Below are 22106 nucleotides of genomic sequence, written 5' to 3'. Positions count from 1 at the left end.
TTTATGTAGAATGATACACAATATTTACATTTCACTTTGTAACATTTATTTTCTCCCCTTAGTTAAACAAACACAAAAGCCAAGTCCAAACCCAGATAAAAAACATAAAAATAACTGAAATTCATTAAATAAATCCTGCGAGAACAAGATTGTCGGACTGTACAACAACAAAAAACAACAAAATGAAGTCGGGTTGAGTCAGCTTTCCGAGTCGCTGAGTAATCGTACCGACAGAGCGGCGTTCATAGATCAAACATACATTATTAAAGTACATGACTGTTATTAGCGACGCTGTGGAGATCCGTTGTGATTGCGAAGCTCGGACAAAGCTCTGCAAACGAAGCAAACTAATTTAATGGCGCTCATATATATATATATATATATATATATATATATATATATACACACACACACATTATATATAAAAAAAATTGCCTATTAGGAATGATTCCAGTGCAACAGCTCAATTCGCAGATCATTAAAAATAAAAGAAAAACCCCCTCCGCAACTTAGATTTTTTTTTCTACATAAACCAACGTCTTCTGATCCTCGGCGGCTCGGCGGATCCCGTCCAGCCAACCCGCCCGTCCCCTACCACTCGGCCTCCCCGATGGCCTTGGAGAAAGCGTAGTCCTTCCCCCCGAAGCTCATCACCCCGTCCTTCAGGTAGAACTTCCACCGGTTCTTGCTGCGGTGGATCTGAAATCGGATTTAAAACGGCAACATCGTTACGGTGGTGAAAAATCTTCGACCACATCAAACCAGAGGAGCTTTTCCAGATCAGCAGGGACACACGCACCCGGGACACAAATGGAAATTGGGCTTCAAGGCATTCGAGACAGAAAACAGGAGACACTTCTTCACACAGAGAGGCGTCACAATCTGAACAAACTCCCCAGCGATGTGGCTGAAGAGACAATTTGGGAACATTCAAAAACAGACTGGATAGGATCCTTGATCACTTAGTTATTAATGGACACCAAACGAGCACGATGGGGCCAATGGGCTCCTCTCGATTGGACACTGTCTTAATTTCTGAGGTTTGAGCTTCTCTCTCTCTTCTCTCGTTTTTAACAGCATCCCTCAGTTCCCAGATCACCAGAGAGACGATGTTCTCGGGTAAAACAGGCCGCAGCCTAAGAGGGCAACAAACACTTACATACCTTATCATACTGACATACGATCACATTGTCCGTGTCGAAGAGGTCGGGCACGTCCTGCTCACTCACATCGTCCCCCGAGTTTAAAGGATCCTGCGACCAGAGAGAGAGAGGGCTGATACAATGAACAATGAATAATGAATTAATACATTTCTCTGATGCAAGGGCACCCGACTCCGAGAGAGAGCGACTCAACATCACGACGCTGTCCTGCAGGGTCCAGCGAGAGCAGCAGTGTTTACACAGGCTGCAGGAGTCAAATCTCAACGGCGATACAAAGATCTGTAAATACCCAAACCTCTGGCGATAGTCACGGGCTCCTATCGTTCAAACAGGCAGCTGAAACATGTTGTTTGCGCCTGATAATGCTAACCACTATAACCACTATTGCTAAAACTCGTACTTCTAATTATAACTCACACTGATTATTATTATAAACCACAGCGAGAGGAGGTTAAGTCGCTATAAACAGACTAATCTCTGACCCACAGAGAGGCTCGTACAGAGACTCACATCAACCTGCGTCCCTGCGCTTGTTTTCCTTCAGCAATCTGAACCGGTACCCCCCCAGCCTCTCCACCGCAGCGATCCCAGCTCTGGCCTCGGCCCGCAGCTGGCCGGGCCGGGGCCTCTACTTTGTTACCGAATTCCCAGATGAAAGTGGGAATGTGGGGTCAAGAGCGCGGCGGCTTCGCACAAGGTCCCAGCGCAAGAAGCCAAGAAAAATACGAGCGAGAGTTCAAGGTCACAGTAATGAACAGATCGAGCCATAACATGCCCATGATTGATTTAGACATCGGCACATTACATTACCCACCAACAATAGTGCCGATTTTCACCCCCCCACGAGGACGAGCTCTAGTCTGGTAAAATCACACATTACCTCTCCTCACAAAGCAGCTTCACAGACCCACCAGACAAAACGCATTTCGGCAAACCAAGATAACGTTTTCATTAATTCCTGCCATCAGGGTCCCCCCCCGCCCCCCACACACGCACACGTCTGTCAGCAGCGCCGAGGAGCCGATGTCAATCTCAGCCTGATTGCAGCTTCAAATAGAGTCAATTACTCTCCGCCAGGGCGAGGGAAAATGTCACTGCGTTCCAGAACATCCAATTCTCTTCCTCTCCGCAGCCGAACAATGCGTTTCAGGGACTAATGTGTCGATTCTCCACCAATTAGCAGGTGGCGGGGGATGGAGAGAGGGAGAGATTGGGGGCGAGGGACGCACTGCTGCCATTTCCGAATCTGGATCAAATGTACCGTTGCACTTGATCCGGACCGGAAATGGCAGGAGTGTAAATGCACCGACTGGGTCCAGTTACACATTAGAGATATAATTCAGAATCATTCGGGTCTCAACTGGAGGAATCAACTGCAGCTGCTTCTTCTGTCCAAACTTGAAATGCTGTGGTGGTGTTTTTTTTACGCAGTCCAACAGCGCCACCCGGTGACCGCAACCAGAACCACAACTAGATGCCAGAGTGTGAGGGTGCTTGGGAACTTGGGATCGCGCTGGTGCTGGAGCCGGTGCTGGAGCCGGTGCTGGAGCCGGTGCTGGAGCCGGTGCTGGAGCCGGAGCGGGTGCTCAGCCTGGGAACCAGCTGAACTTTTTGTGAACCAGCCTGCATTTCCACCAGTCTGGGAACCGAACGCTGACATCACTGGATGTGGGTGTTCCCAAGCATGGAGAAGAGAAACACACAGCAGAAATAATCAGCACCGAGGCGACTGCGTCTTTAAACCCTATTTAACATCACAATCAAACTCATTCAGCGTCTACACAGCACAGATACACTGTAAAAAACAAAACAACGCGAGATCACATGTAGACAAGCAGAAACGAAAATACAACTATACGAATATGCAAAGATAACTCAGACTTTTATTTGTGTCAACTTATAAACAATAATACGTGTTTTCCCCTCATTCCTTCATTACAAGGATGTTAAGATGCTACATGGAATTCAAATGCTACATTAATTTCACAGTCATGATCACAATCATAAAATACAGCCTATATAAGACATTAATTTGAACACTATTTGTCCTTCCGTTGTTCATAGGAAATTGTCCACAGGTGGAAACACTGAGGTTTATGCATTAAGGGATTTACACCGACTCTCTATTTCAGACACTTTTACTATATTGAATAAAATACAAGAGAGTTAACATGCATTCGTCACCGCGCACACAGTTCATTATGAATATACTTTGTGTGAGTGGATACATTTTCATTCATTTTGTGGTGTATTTTTACTTTTATTCTTGTTTAAAAAACAATAGGCTATCCTATCGATTATGGATGCGGCTGTTTTGGGGGTGTTTGCGGCGCAGTCGTGGGCAGATCAATAAACTGTCGGATGATATCAGGTGATGTTAATGGTTTGATGGGAAATTGTGATTATTGATGAAGTCTGGGATGATGGTCCAAATCACTGTTGCATTGTCCCTGTTGCCAGATATGCAGCAATGCGCTTATGTGCTGAAAGTCGCCCTGGATAAGAGCGTCTGCTAACAAATACACAATAATAATAATCATCCATTGTCAGCACTGCTGGTGGGTGATCACTCGCTCGCTGCGAGTTCAGTGCTTCTGCACGGCAGTGACTTTGTGCAAATTGCCGAAATACAGCAGCAACAATGTAAATTGTTTCTTCATGCGTTTATATTAATTACACTTTTACGACATAAGTATTCCATGTACATAGTGTTATCAATCTATATATACATACGTAGCTAAAGTTGCACTCATTACCACAGAAGTTATTGTGCATCTGATCTTCTCTACTGTAAAATATGTACGCTTTGTGTAATTCGAGCTGTGCTAAGAAAATGAATGTATGAATCATGTGTCCCTGGTTGGTTTGCGCATGATTCGTAGGGGCACTGAATTCGGAGTAACACCGCATTTCTGCCAGTGACGGAAGAAACTGCCCGTAAGGACCAGTTAATGACCAGTTCATTAACAAACAATATTCAATTTCTGTCCAATCTATAACTATAATCTATATATAATCTCACATCATCATAATAATCGCTGTAACACGTCTTTCCTGTCACGGAAGCTGCGCTCAGTCTCTCATTGCTGCCATTTGACAACTAACTAGTCATTGACCTGGTGAGACATATAGTTACTGTAGCGTCTCTGACAGACCGCTGTTCGCTGCTGATTTCACTCATTTTTAATCAAAACTCTCCTCACTGCTCGTGTTTCTTCTGGCATCTTAAACCTTAAATCTAGCAAATAACTTTTTGTGGAGACAGCTTTAACCCGCCTCCCAGCCCCTTATGTCACGGTTTCCTTGGTTCCAGAGCAGCAGGGTTTTGATGCCCGAGAAAGCGGTTCCGTGCCGGCTGGGAACAATTTATGCGGTGGAAAAGCACGGAATTAAGCACCAGCTCTAAAAGCGCTAAGACTACTGTGAACCAAAAAAATTGACTGCGGAAGCCAAAAGGTGCCAGGACCCCAGAACGCACTGGGTTCTGGGTCCTGGCACCTTTCGGCTTCCACGGCCAATTTTTTTCCGGTACTCACGTCCTCCACCTCTTCCAGGAGAGGCTCCGTGTCGCTTGCGCTGCTGGACCCGTCGGAGTCACTGCTGCCGCCGCCCTCCTCCAGCACCCTGAGGTCCTCCGGGTCGATGATGCCCAGGAAGTCGGCCTCCGCCACCTCCCTCAGGGCACCGTCCTCGTCCGAGGAGCTGTCGCACGCGCCGTCCACCTGGACGATGTCAGCCAGGTCACCGAAGTCCAAATCCGGCGTCTGGTCCGGCCCGAGCTTCGGACGGAGGTGGCCGGGAAGGGAATGATAGAAAATACGGTTACTGATCTGAGATTCACCTGACGGGCTCTGGCCGGATTGGCGCTCTCTTACCGGTCCCGGCGTCTCCGGGGATATTGATGCCAACTCAGCCACCAAATCGGGGGTGAGGCCGCCGAGCACCAGATCGGAGCCGAGGGTCTGGGTCGGGGTTACCGGGGGCCCGGGAGGCGGCTGGGCGGGGAAGGTCTGGCTCTGCGCCGCCGGGGCTTGGTTTGGCTCGGGCTGGCCGAACTCAGGCGCCACCGCCCCAACCTGACCGTCACCAAGCAGGGTGGTGTGCTGGAGCGAGGGCTGGCCAACAGGCTGGGGGACGGGAGGCGCTCGGGGGGGCACCAGGACCAGCTGCTGCTGCTGGAGGAGTTGGCCGACGGCGGTCCCTGGCTGGAACAGGTCCTTCCTCTGCGGGGTCAGGGGCTGCAGCACGCCGCGCGGCACGGACACACCGGACACCTGGGGCCCCCTGGGTCCGGCCCCCAGCACTGCTGCCTCCCGCTGCTCGATCAGGCGCTGAACGGGCTGCTGCAGGATGCTGGCCCCGCCCGGAGCCCGAGTCACCATGACCGGGACGTTGACCTTGTACAGGTGCCCTGCGGACCGGAGAGAACCACGGGTGAGACGGGACTCTTCGGCAGACAGGCAGACGCAGGTGTCTCGTGCCATCGTGGGGGTGAATCAACCTGGGAATCAAAGCTCTGGACCCAAGAGACGTTCTTACACTACCAGAAAAGAGCGAGTTCTCCGAGGAGCACAGAGCCGACACACCCGGCCTCTCTCACCCGAGGACGTCTGCAGCGTGACTCCGGCCGGGATCTGCACGGGGTAGGACATGCCGGGGGGGAGGGACAGAGTGGCCGCCGATCCGGAGCTGTTCTGATGAATAAACGCACACAAAGAACTCAGAATTAGTAGTAACTAACTGAAGACCCAACAAAACAACAAACCTAAAACCGAACACTTTCATTTTCATAACCGGGTCCGAATATAGGTTTACTATAAAATAAAATAATTTCTGTGCTGAAGAGCATCCTGCAGAGTGCGCCGCTCAGCCGACACTTCAGGGATGGAGCAGTGAGCAGCCGCGTGTCCCGTTTTCAAGGACAGCGTACATTCATCGAACACCGACGCACTTCCACAGCGAGGGACGCCCGTTAATGACATCGGCCCGGCAGAGGCGTGAGGGCGCGTCACTTACCATGTCGGTGGTGAAACTCTGAACGCTCTGTCCGGCCGGAATGACCATCGAGGCTGAAAGAGGAGCGACATTTCGGTCAATTGTGTTGTACTGTCATCTTTGCCAATTGGCTCGTTTGTGTCAGCACCACAACAGACACGCACACAATCCCGCCAGCTGAGGGTTTAGCGACATCACTCCAGCTCTCACACTAATTGTGAGAATTGTGTTTTAGCAATAGTGGCGAGTTGTGCCAACAGAGCACGTCTCGGGGCGTGTTCTCCAGCAGGGACACGAGACAGACAACAACCTGAGCAACAGAGCCGCACCGGTGGGTTTCTGCAGGTTCTGGGCGTAGCTGGCCGGGAGCTGCAACACAAAGTTGGACGGGTTTACGGCGTCTTTGGCAAAACCCTCCACGGCTTTGGACTGCATGACCTTGGACTCCCACATCTACGAGAAACACAGGGCGTTGGGCTCGGCATCCGTGGCAGCGTGTTAACAGCATATTGTCAATTATAGTGATTATTTACTATTACTGCCACCATACAAGCAGGAGAGAGAATATACTCCCTGTACACACAGCGCGCTGGAGCACCCTGCCGGCCACAGAAGCCCGAGACACGCGTGTATCAGTCCAGTGTACAGAGGGCCTCAAGTGTCATCCTGACATTGATTGTGGCTGATAGTGTTGCAGGATTAAAGCAGGACTGACTGACACGCATCATTCTCCTGTCTTTTTTATAGGATTCAACTCTGAACAGATGGCATCCATTCTGAAACAACTGCAACGATCACGGGGACGGGGACGGTGCGGCCGTGCTGTGAAGACACCGCAGGTCCGCCGCTCACCTGCTTCAGCTCCTGCAGCACCTGCTCCTCCACACCTTCATCCACAAACAGCTCCCTCACCCCCTCGATCACATCCTCGATGATGGAGCGGTACAGCTTGGGCTGAGCGGGCGAGAGCAGCGAGAGGCGCTTCACACACGTGTGCACGTACACACTCCCAACACAACACAACACAACACACCACACACCACTCACACGTACACACTCCCAACACACACCACACCACACCACACACCACTCACACCACACACCACTCACACACACACACACGTACACACTCCCAACACACACCACACCACACACCACTCACACGTACACACTCCCAACACAACACAACACAACACAAACCCTCACACACACACGTACACACTCCCAACACAACACACCACACCACACACCACTCACACGTACACACTCCCAACACAACACAACACACCAGACACCACTCACACGTACACTCCCAACACAACACACCACACCACACACCACTCACACGTACACACTCCCAACACAAAACACACCACACACCACTCACACGTACACACTCCCAACACACACCACACCACACACCACTCACTCACACACATGTACACACTCCCAACACAACACACCACACACTACTCACTCACACACATGTACACACTCCCAACACAACACACCACACACTACTCACTCACACACACACGTACACACTCCCAACACAACACACCACTCACTCACACACATGTACACACTCCCAACACAACATACCACACACCACTCACTCACACACATGTACACACTCACAACACAACACACCATTCACTCACACACATGTACACACTCCCAAAACAACACACCACTCACTCACACACACACGTACACACTCCCAACACAACACACCACTCACACACACACGTACACACTCCCAACACAACACACCGTTCACTCACACACACACGTACACTCCCAACACAACACACCACTCACTCACTCACACACGTACAGACTCCCAACACAACACACCACTCACTCACTCACACACGTACAGACTCCCAACACAACACACCACTCACTCACTCACACACGTACAGACTCCCAACACAACACACCACTCACTCACACACACGTACACACTCCCAACACAACACAACACAACACACCACACACCACTCACACGTACACACTCCCAACACACACCACACCACACCACACACCACTCACACGTACACACTCCCAACACAACACAACACACCACACCACACACCACTCACACGTACACACTCCCAACACACACCACACCACACCAAACACCACTCACACGTACACACTCCCAACACACACCACACCACACACCACTCACACACACACACACGTACACACTCCCAACACACAACACCACACACCACTCACACACACACACACGTACACACTCCCAACACAACACACCACACCACACACCACTCAAACGTACACACTCCCAACACAACACAACACACCAGACACCACTCACACACACACACACGTACACACTCCCAACACACAACACCACACACCACTCACACACACACACACGTACACACTCCCAACACAACACACCACACCACACACCACTCACACGTACACACTCCCAACACAAAACAACACACCACACACCACTCACACGTACACACTCCCAACACACACCACACCACACACCACTCACTCACACACACACTCCCAACACACACACGTACACACTCCCAACACAACACACCACACACCACTCACTCACACACATGTACACACTCCCAACACAACACACCACACACTACTCACTCACACACACACGTACACACTCCCAACACAACACACCACTCACTCACACACATGTACACACTCCCAACACAACACACCATTCACTCACACACATGTACACACTCCCAAAACAACACACCACTCACTCACACACACACGTACACACTCCCAACACAACACACCACTCACTCACACACATGTACACACTCCCAACACAACACACCGTTCACTCACACACACACGTACACTCCCAACACAACACACCACTCACTCACTCACACACGTACAGACTCCCAACACAACACACCACTCACTCACACACACGTACACACTCCCAACACACACACGTACACACTCCCAACAGAACACACCACTCACTCACACACACGTACACACTCCCAGCAGAACACACCACTCACTCACACACACGTACACACTCCCAACAACACAACACACCACTCACTCACTCATGTACACACTCCCAACACAACACACCACTCACTCACTCACTCACACACATGTACACACTCCCAACACAACACACCACTCACTCACTCACTCACACACATGTACACACTCCAAACACAACACACCGTTCACTCACACACACACGTACACTCCCAACACAACACACCACTCACTCACTCACACACACATACACACTCCCAACACAACACACCACTCACTCACTCACACACACATACACACTCCCAACAGAACACACCACTCACTCACACACACGTACACACTCCCAACACACACACGTACACACTCACAACAGAACACACCACTCACTCACACACACGTACACACTCCCAACACACACACGTACACACTCCCAACAGAACACACCACTCACTCACACACACGTACACACTCCCAACACACACACGTACACACTCCCAACAGAACACACCACTCACTCACGCACATGTACACACTCCCAACACAACACACCGTTCACTCACACACACACGTACACACTCCCAACACAACACACCACTCACTCACTCACTCACACACACGTACACACTCCCAACACAACACACCGTTCACTCACTCACACACGTACACACTCACAACACAACACCGTTCACTCACGCACACGTACACACTCCCAACACAACACAACACACCACTCACTCACTTACTTACTCACTCACAACACAACACCGTTCACTCACGCACACGTACACACTCCCAACACAACACAACACTCACTCACTCACACACACACACACGTACACACTCCCAACACAACACACCACTCACTCACACACACACGTACACACTCCCAACACAACACACCACTCACTCACACACACACGTACACACTCCCAACACAACACACCACTCACTCACTCACACACGTACACACTCCCAACACAACACACCACTCACTCACTCACACACACGTACACACTCCCAACACACACACGTACACACTCCCAACAGAACACACCACTCACTCACACACACGTACACACTCCCAGCAGAACACACCACTCACTCACACACACGTACACACTCCCAACAGAACACACCACTCACTCGCACACACTCCCAACACACACACGTACACACTCCCAACAGAACACACCACTCACACACACACACGTACACACTCCCAGCAGAACACACCACTCACTCACACACACGTACACACTCCCAACAGAACACACCACTCACTCGCACACACTCCCAACACACACACGTACACACTCCCAACAGAACACACCACTCACACACACACGTACACACTCCCAACAACACAACACACCACTCACTCACTCACTCACACACACGTACACACTCCCAACACACACACATACACACTCCCAACAGAACACACCACTCACTCACACACACGTACACACTCCCAACAGAACACACCACTCACTCACACACACGTACACACTCCCAACACACACACGTACACACTCCCAACAGAACACACCACTCACTCACACACACGTACACACTCCCAACACACACACGTACACACTCCCAACAGAACACACCACTCACTCACACACACGTACACACTCCCAACACACACACGTACACACTCCCAACACAACACACCACTCACTCACACACACGTACACACTCCCAACAGAACACACCACTCACTCACACACACGTACACACTCCCAACACACACACGTACACACTCCCAACAGAACACACCACTCACTCACACACACGTACACACTCCCAACACACACACGTACACACTCCCAACAGAACACACCACTCACTCACACACACGTACACACTCCCAACAGAACACACCACTCACTCACACACATGTACACACTCCCAACACAACACAACACACCACTCACTCACTTACTTACTCACTCACAACACAACACCGTTCACTCACGCACACGTACACACTCCCAACACAACACAACACTCACTCACTCACACACAGACACACGTACACACTCCCAACACAACACACCACTCACTCACACACACACGTACACACTCCCAACACAACACACCACTCACTCACACACACACGTACACACTCCCAACACAACACACCACTCACTCACTCACTTACTTACTCACTCACTCACACACACGTACACACTCCCAACACAACACACCGTTCACTCACTCACACACGTACACACTCACAACACAACACCGTTCACTCACGCACACGTACACACTCCCAACACAACACAACACTCACTCACTCTCACACACACACACGTACACACTCCCAACACAACACACCACTCACTCACACACACACGTACACACTCCCAACACAACACACCACTCACTCACTCACACACACGTACACACTCCCAACAGAACACACCACTCACTCACACACACGTACACACTCCCAACACACACACGTACACACTCCCAACAGAACACACCACTCACTCACACACACGTACACACTCCCAACACACACACGTACACACTCCCAACAGAACACACCACTCACTCACACACACGTACACACTCCCAACAGAACACACCACTCACTCACACACACGTACACACTCCCAACACACACACGTACACACTCCCAACACACACACGTACACACTCCCAACAGAACACACCACTCACTCACACACACGTACACACTCCCAACACACACACGTACACACTCCCAACAGAACACACCACTCACTCACACACATGTACACACTCCCAACACAACACAACACACCACTCACTCACTTACTTACTCACTCACTCACTCACTCACACACACGTACACACTCCCAACACAACACACCGTTCACTCACGCACATGTACACACTCCCAACACAACACACCACTCACTCACACACACACGTACACACTCACAACACAACACCGTTCACTCACGCACACGTACACACTCCCAACACAACACAACACTCACTCACTCACTCACACACACACACACGTACACACTCCCAACACAACACACCACTCACTCACACACACACGTACACACTCCCAACACAACACACCACTCACTCACACACACACGTACACACTCCCAACACAACACACCACTCACTCACTCACACACACGTACACACTCCCAACACACACACGTACACACTCCCAACAGAACACACCACTCACTCACACACACGTACACACTCCCAACACACACACGTACACACTCCCAACAGAACACACCACTCACTCACACACACGTACACACTCCCAACACACACACGTACACACTCCCAACAGAACACACCACTCACTCACACACACACGTACACACTCCCAACACAACACACCACTCACTCACACACACACGTACACACTCCCAACACAACACACCACTCACTCACTCACACACACGTACACACTCCCAACACACACACGTACACACTCCCAACACACACACGTACACACTCCCAACAGAACACACCACTCACTCACACACACGTACACACTCCCAACACACACACGTACACACTCCCAACAGAACACACCACTCACTCACACACACGTACACACTCCCAACACACACACGTACACACTCCCAACAGAACACACCACTCACTCACACACACGTACACACTCCCAACACACACACGTACACACTCCCAACAGAACACACCACTCACTCACACACACGTACACACTCCCAACACACACACGTACACACTCCCAACAGAACACACCACTCACTCACACACACGTACACACTCCCAACACACACACGTACACACTCCCAACAGAACACAACACTCACTCACACACACGTACACACTCCCAACACACACACGTACACACTCCCAACAGAACACACCACTCACTCACACACATGTACACACTCCCAACACAACACACCACTCACTCACACACACACGTACACACTCCCAACACAACACACCACTCACTCACACACACACGTACACACTCCCAACACAACACACCACTCACTCACTCACACACACGTACACACTCCCAACACACACACGTACACACTCCCAACAGAACACACCACTCACTCACACACATGTACACACTCCCAACACAACACACCACTCACTCACACACACACGTACACACTCCCAACACAACACACCACTCACTCACTCACACACACGTACACACTCCCAACACACACACGTACACACTCCCAACACACACACGTACACACTCCCAACAGAACACACCACTCACTCACACACACGTACACACTCCCAACACACACACGTACACACTCCCAACAGAACACACCACTCACTCACACACACGTACACACTCCCAACACACACACGTACACACTCCCAACAGAACACACCACTCACTCACACACACGTACACACTCCCAACACACACACGTACACACTCCCAACAGAACACACCACTCACTCACACACACGTACACACTCCCAACACACACACGTACACACTCCCAACAGAACACACCACTCACTCACACACACGTACACACTCCCAACACACACACGTACACACTCCCAACAGAACACACCACTCACTCACACGTACACACTCCCAACACACACACGTACACACTCCCAACACACACACGTACACACTCCCAACACAACACACCACTCACTCACACACACACGTACACACTCCCAACACAACACACCGTTCACTCACGCACATGTACACACTCCCAACACAACACACCACTCACTCACTCACTTACTTACTCACTCACTCACACACACGTACACACTCCCAACAGAACACACCACTCACTCACACACACGTACACACTCCCAACACACACACGTACACACTCCCAACAGAACACACCACTCACTCACACACACGTACACACTCCCAACACACACACGTACACACTCCCAACAGAACACACCACTCACTCACACACACGTACACACTCCCAACACACACACATACACACTCCCAACACACACACGTACACACTCCCAACAGAACACACCACTCACTCACACACACGTACACACTCCCAACACACACACGTACACACTCCCAACAGAACACACCACTCACTCACACACACGTACACACTCCCAACAGAACACACCACTCACTCACACACACGTACACACTCCCAACACAACACACGTACACACTCACTCACTTACTCACTCACTCACACACACGTACACACTCCCAACACACACACGTACACACTCCCAACAGAACACACCACTCACTCACACACACGTACACACTCCCAACACACACACGTACACACTCCCAACAGAACACACCACTCACTCACACACACGTACACACTCCCAACACACACACGTACACACTCCCAACAGAACACACCACTCACTCACACACACGTACACACTCCCAACACACACACGTACACACTCCCAACAGAACACACCACTCACTCACACACACGTACACACTCCCAACACACACACGTACACACTCCCAACAGAACACACCACTCACTCACACACACGTACACACTCCCAACACACACACGTACACACTCCCAACACAACACACCACTCACTCACACACACACGTACACACTCCCAACACAACACACCGTTCACTCACGCACATGTACACACTCCCAACACAACACACCACTCACTCACTCACTTACTTACTCACTCACTCACACACACGTACACACTCCCAACAGAACACACCACTCACTCACACACACGTACACACTCCCAACACACACACGTACACACTCCCAACAGAACACACCACTCACTCACACACACGTACACACTCCCAACACACACACGTACACACTCCCAACAGAACACACCACTCACTCACACACACGTACACACTCCCAACACACACACGTACACACTCCCAACAGAACACACCACTCACTCACACACACGTACACACTCCCAACACACACACGTACACACTCCCAACAGAACACACCACTCACTCACACACACGTACACACTCCCAACAGAACACACCACTCACTCACACACACGTACACACTCCCAACAGAACACACCACTCACTCACACACACGTACACACTCCCAACACACACACGTACACACTCCCAACAGAACACACCACTCACTCACACACACGTACACACTCCCAACACACACACGTACACTCCCAACAGAACACACCACTCACTCACACACACGTACACACTCCCAACAGAACACACCACTCACTCACACACACGTACACACTCCCAACACACACACGTACACACTCCCAACAGAACACACCACTCACTCACACACACGTACACACTCCCAACAGAACACACCACTCACTCACACACACGTACACACTCCCAACACACACACGTACACACTCCCAACAGAACACACCACTCACTCACACACACGTACACACTCCCAACACACACACGTACACACTCCCAACACACACACATACACACTCCCAACAGAACACACCACTCACTCACACACACGTACACACTCCCAACACAACACACCACTCACTCACACACACGTACACACTCCCAACACACACACGTACACACTCCCAACAGAACACACCACTCACTCACACACACGTACACACTCCCAACAGAACACACCACTCACTCACACACACGTACACACTCCCAACACACACACGTACACACTCCCAACACAACACACCACTCACTCACACACACACGTACACACTCATAACACAACACACCACTCACTCACACACACGTACACACTCCCAACACAACACACCACTCACTCACTCACACACACGTACACACTCCCAACACACACACGTACACACTCCCAACAGAACACACCACTCACTCACACACACGTACACACTCCCAACACACACACGTACACACTCCCAACAGAACACACCACTCACTCACACACACGTACACACTCCCAACACACACACGTACATACTCCCAACAGAACACACCACTCACTCACACACACGTACACACTCCCAACACACACACGTACACACTCCCAACAGAACACAACACTCACTCACACACATGTACACACTCCCAACACAACACAACACACCACTCACTCACTTACTCACTCACTCACTCACACACACGTACACACTCCCAACACACACACGTACACACTCCCAACAGAACACACCACTCACTCACACACATGTACACACTCCCAACACAACACACCACTCACTCACACACACACGTACACACTCCCAACACAACACACCACTCACTCACACACACACGTACACACTCCCAACACAACACACCACTCACTCACTCACACACACGTACACACTCCCAACACACACACGTACACACTCCCAACAGAACACACCACTCACTCACACACATGTACACACTCCCAACACAACACACCACTCACTCACACACACACGTACACACTCCCAACACAACACACCACTCACTCACACACACACGTACACACTCCCAACACAACACACCACTCACTCACTCACACACACGTACACACTCCCAACACACACACGTACACACTCCCAACACACACACGTACACACTCCCAACAGAACACACCACTCACTCACACACACGTACACACTCCCAACACACACACGTACACACTCCCAACAGAACACACCACTCACTCACACACACGTACACACTCCCAACACACACACGTACACACTCCCAACACACACACGTACACACTCCCAACAGAACACACCACTCACTCACACACACGTACACACTCCCAACACACACACGTACACACTCCCAACAGAACACACCACTCACTCACACACACGTACACACTCCCAACACACACACGTACACACTCCCAACAGAACACACCACTCACTCACACACACGTACACACTCCCAACACACACACGTACACACTCCCAACAGAACACACCACTCACTCACACACACGTACACACTCCCAACACACACACGTACACACTCCCAACAGAACACACCACTCACTCACACACACGTACACACTCCCAACACACACACGTACACACTCCCAACAGAACACACCACTCACTCACACGTACACACTCCCAACACACACACGTACACACTCCCAACACACACACGTACACACTCCCAACACAACACACCACTCACTCACACACACACGTACACACTCCCAACACAACACACCGTTCACTCACGCACATGTACACACTCCCAACACAACACACCACTCACTCACTCACTTACTTACTCACTCACTCACACACACGTACACACTCCCAACAGAACACACCACTCACTCACACACACGTACACACTCCCAACACACACACGTACACACTCCCAACAGAACACACCACTCACTCACACACACGTACACACTCCCAACACACACACGTACACACTCCCAACAGAACACACCACTCACTCACACACATGTACACACTCCCAACAGAACACACCACTCACTCACACACACGTACACACTCCCAACACACACACGTACACACTCCCAACACAACACACCACTCACTCACTCACTTACTTACTCACTCACTCACTCACACACACGTACACACTCCCAACACACACACGTACACACTCCCAAAAGAACACACCACTCACTCACACACACATACACACTCCCAACACACACACGTACACACTCCCAACAGAACACACCACTCACTCACACACACGTACACACTCCCAACACACACACGTACACACTCCCAACAGAACACACCACTCACACACACGTACACACTCCCAACAGAACACACCACTCACTCACACACACGTACACACTCCCAACACACACACGTACACACTCCCAACAGAACACACCACTCACTCACACACACGTACACACTCCCAACAGAACACACCACTCACTCACACACACGTACACACTCCCAACACACACACGTACACACTCCCAACACAACACACGTACACACTCACTCACTTACTCACTCACTCACACACACGTACACACTCCCAACACACACACGTACACACTCCCAACAGAACACACCACTCACTCACACACACGTACACACTCCCAACACACACACGTACACACTCCCAACAGAACACACCACTCACTCACACACACGTACACACTCCCAACACACACACGTACACACTCCCAACAGAACACACCACTCACTCACACACACGTACACACTCCCAACACACACACGTACACACTCCCAACACAACACACCACTCACTCACACACACACGTACACACTCCCAACACAACACACCGTTCACTCACGCACATGTACACACTCCCAACACAACACACCACTCACTCACTCACTTACTTACTCACTCACTCACACACACGTACACACTCCCAACAGAACACACCACTCACTCACACACACGTACACACTCCCAACACACACACGTACACACTCCCAACAGAACACACCACTCACTCACACACACGTACACACTCCCAACACACACACGTACACACTCCCAACACAACACACCACTCACTCACACACACACGTACACACTCCCAACACAACACACCGTTCACTCACGCACATGTACACACTCCCAACACAACACACCACTCACTCACTCACTTACTTACTCACTCACTCACACACACGTACACACTCCCAACAGAACACACCACTCACTCACACACACGTACACACTCCCAACACACACACGTACACACTCCCAACAGAACACACCACTCACTCACACACACGTACACACTCCCAACACACACACGTACACACTCCCAACAGAACACACCACTCACTCACACACACGTACACACTCCCAACAGAACACACCACTCACTCACACACACGTACACACTCCCAACAGAACACACCACTCACTCACACACACGTACACACTCCCAACACACACACGTACACTCCCAACAGAACACACCACTCACTCACACACACGTACACACTCCCAACAGAACACACCACTCACTCACACACACGTACACACTCCCAACACACACACGTACACACTCCCAACAGAACACACCACTCACTCACACACACGTACACACTCCCAACAGAACACACCACTCACTCACACACACGTACACACTCCCAACACACACACGTACACACTCCCAACAGAACACACCACTCACTCACACACACGTACACACTCCCAACACACACACGTACACACTCCCAACACACACACATACACACTCCCAACAGAACACACCACTCACTCACACACACGTACACACTCCCAACACAACACACCACTCACTCACACACACGTACACACTCCCAACAGAACACACCACTCACTCACACACACGTACACACTCCCAACACACACACGTACACACTCCCAACAGAACACACCACTCACTCACACACACGTACACACTCCCAACAGAACACACCACTCACTCACACACACGTACACACTCCCAACACACACACGTACACACTCCCAACAGAACACACCACTCACTCACACACACGTACACACTCCCAACACACACACGTACACACTCCCAACACACACACATACACACTCCCAACAGAACACACCACTCACTCACACACACGTACACACTCCCAACACAACACACCACTCACTCACACACACGTACACACTCCCAACACACACACGTACACACTCCCAACAGAACACACCACTCACTCACACACACGTACACACTCCCAACACACACACGTACACACTCCCAACAGAACACACCACTCACTCACACACACGTACACACTCCCAACACACACACGTACACACTCCCAACACAACACACCACTCACTCACACACACGTACACACTCCCAACAGAACACACCACTCACTCACACACACGTACACACTCCCAACACACACACGTACACACTCCCAACACAACACACCGTTCACTCACGCACATGTACACACTCACAACCCACAGCTCACTCAGACATGTACACACAGTGAAGACACGCGTGTGTGTGATCTATGTCATGACAGTCATGCTACAGTCGTGCAGTTCCGGTTGTACCCGGATGCGCTCATTAAAGACGTGCGCAATGCGCCTTCATCCCGGTGACGTCACGCCTCAGTGCGGGGCACTATATATAGGAAGTGCCCTGCGTGACTGGCATGGCATAATAATAATAATAATAATAATAACAACAGCACACAAACACGCAATACTGCTGCAGAGCCGCTGCCAGCACAGGAAGCCCTTCTCTTACCACCGGGTTGGCGTTGGACAGCATGGCGAGAGCCGCGGCGCGCTTCCTGTCCCACATTTACAGCCGCGGAGACCCTGACCCCTGACCCCTGACACCCAGTGACCCCGGCGCTTTACAGCCGCGGAGAACCTGACCCCTGACCCCCAGTGACCCCGGCGCTTTACAGCCGCGGAGAACCTGACCCCGGTGACCCTCACCTGCCGGGTCACCGCCATCGTGTCTGTTTTATATGCCATGATGAGTCTGCACGGAGAACTCAGAGACTGGTCTTTTTTATTACTGATATTTCTACAGTGCTGCCATTGTCTGATTCCTAGAAACCACAGAACCAGTTCTAAAACAGTATTGGACCCGTCCTCAGAACCGGCTGGTCCTCTGACAGTGGAGACACTCCAGTGAAGCGCATTGGAAAGACAATTAGCTGTGTTGCCAGAAAATGTGCCACAATTGTGCTTAAGACATCTGTCTGTTCTATATGACATTGCAAGCACAATATGTGGTGCCATCCTCCACAGTTTCAGTTTAAGCCCCCCAGGTTGACAGCCTGGTTAAGTGGTTACATTGAATAGATTAAGCCATAGTAGTTTCATAATTAGCTGTGAACAACTTCTCAATCTGGGCGTTTTCTTTCTTCTGTGAAGAGGCATGGACAATGTCAGGGAAGACACTCATGCGCTGCCGAGTTGTATCCAGACAGTGTTGCCAAACCTGAGAAATGCAGAATTAAATTCAGTTGTGAACACCAGCATGACCTCGGGTGTAGATACTGCTGAAGATGTGACGGTTCGTAAACCAGTTCAGGCAAGAAAACTGTGCTTTACTGTGCCATGTAAGTCTGCCCCCTTTAGTCTCCTGTAATTTGACAATTTAGTTTGGTGCTTTCTAAGTGGAATTTTATATTTCAGCATTCATCCTACAGGTGATTTGACCTACATTGAAGGGAAAGAATAAGTACAGTATGCTTGTAAGACAACCTGCCCTTGCCGAACCCTTTCCCTGTCTGTTTTGCATGTTGGGTTGTGTGATGTCTAAATTGACCCATTAATCAGTCAGTCACAGTGTTTTTTGTTGTGGTTTATAGCCAAGATAATTATTCATGTATCCCCCTGTAAATTGTAGTAATCCTCCATATGCACAGATATGTATATTTTGTGTATTGATATTTGGCCTATTTCTTACATTTTAAAGGTGAGGCTTTGACTCCTGGTGTTCACTCATCTCACTGACAGAAAGAGACTCATGAAGCTCCTCCTGTTCAAGCGCTATGAGGGACTGTTGTGCCCATTATTCCCAGAGAAGGGATGTCTTCCCATGCATGCCAGCTGACACCCTTAAGAGAGAATGGCCCTTTCTATTGGAGACGACGGGTGTGCTCACTCATTTCGAGGCACTTGCGGGGATACATTTGGAAGACACTCTGACAGAGACGTTGTCGTCTGAAGGGAAGAGAGCTCTTTGCCTGCATGAGAAGTATTGGTGATGGAGACAATAAAAAGGTAATTGAAGTCAATGCACTACTGGAAAATGCTGAAAGAGCAGTGAAAAGCAAGTTGCCAGAAGTTCCAGGGACAATCTTACCTATCCTTGCATACTTCCACGAAGATGATGGGCTGATGTTTCTTGAGGCCAGTAACACTTGTGTATGAGATGAAATACCTGCCAGTCCAGTCTCACCTTGCACCACGTTTTGTGG

The 22106-nt window shown here is 50.4% G+C and overlaps 1 protein-coding gene across 1 annotated transcript; it reads right to left on the bottom strand.

The window, feature by feature from the left end:
• Positions 1–23: 23 nt before the first annotated feature.
• Positions 24–20528, bottom strand: gtf2a1l (general transcription factor IIA, 1-like). Its single transcript, XM_066696551.1, has 9 exons — positions 20414–20528; positions 7011–7112; positions 6488–6611; positions 6180–6232; positions 5764–5857; positions 5039–5574; positions 4700–4942; positions 1164–1253; positions 24–699 (listed from the first exon to the last, which is right to left on the bottom strand). Exons 1-9 carry the CDS (start codon positions 20468–20470, stop codon positions 592–594), a joined length of 1407 nt encoding a protein of 468 aa, XP_066552648.1. The 5' UTR covers positions 20471–20528; the 3' UTR covers positions 24–591.
• Between the last annotated feature and the right edge of the window lie 1578 nt (positions 20529–22106).

Source organism: Amia ocellicauda, chromosome 23 (genome assembly GCF_036373705.1).
Source record: "Amia ocellicauda isolate fAmiCal2 chromosome 23, fAmiCal2.hap1, whole genome shotgun sequence".
Classification (NCBI taxonomy): domain Eukaryota; kingdom Metazoa; phylum Chordata; class Actinopteri; order Amiiformes; family Amiidae; genus Amia; species Amia ocellicauda.
The sequence above is the reverse complement of the archived record's forward strand: the minus strand, read 5'-3'. Positions and strand labels throughout refer to the sequence as shown.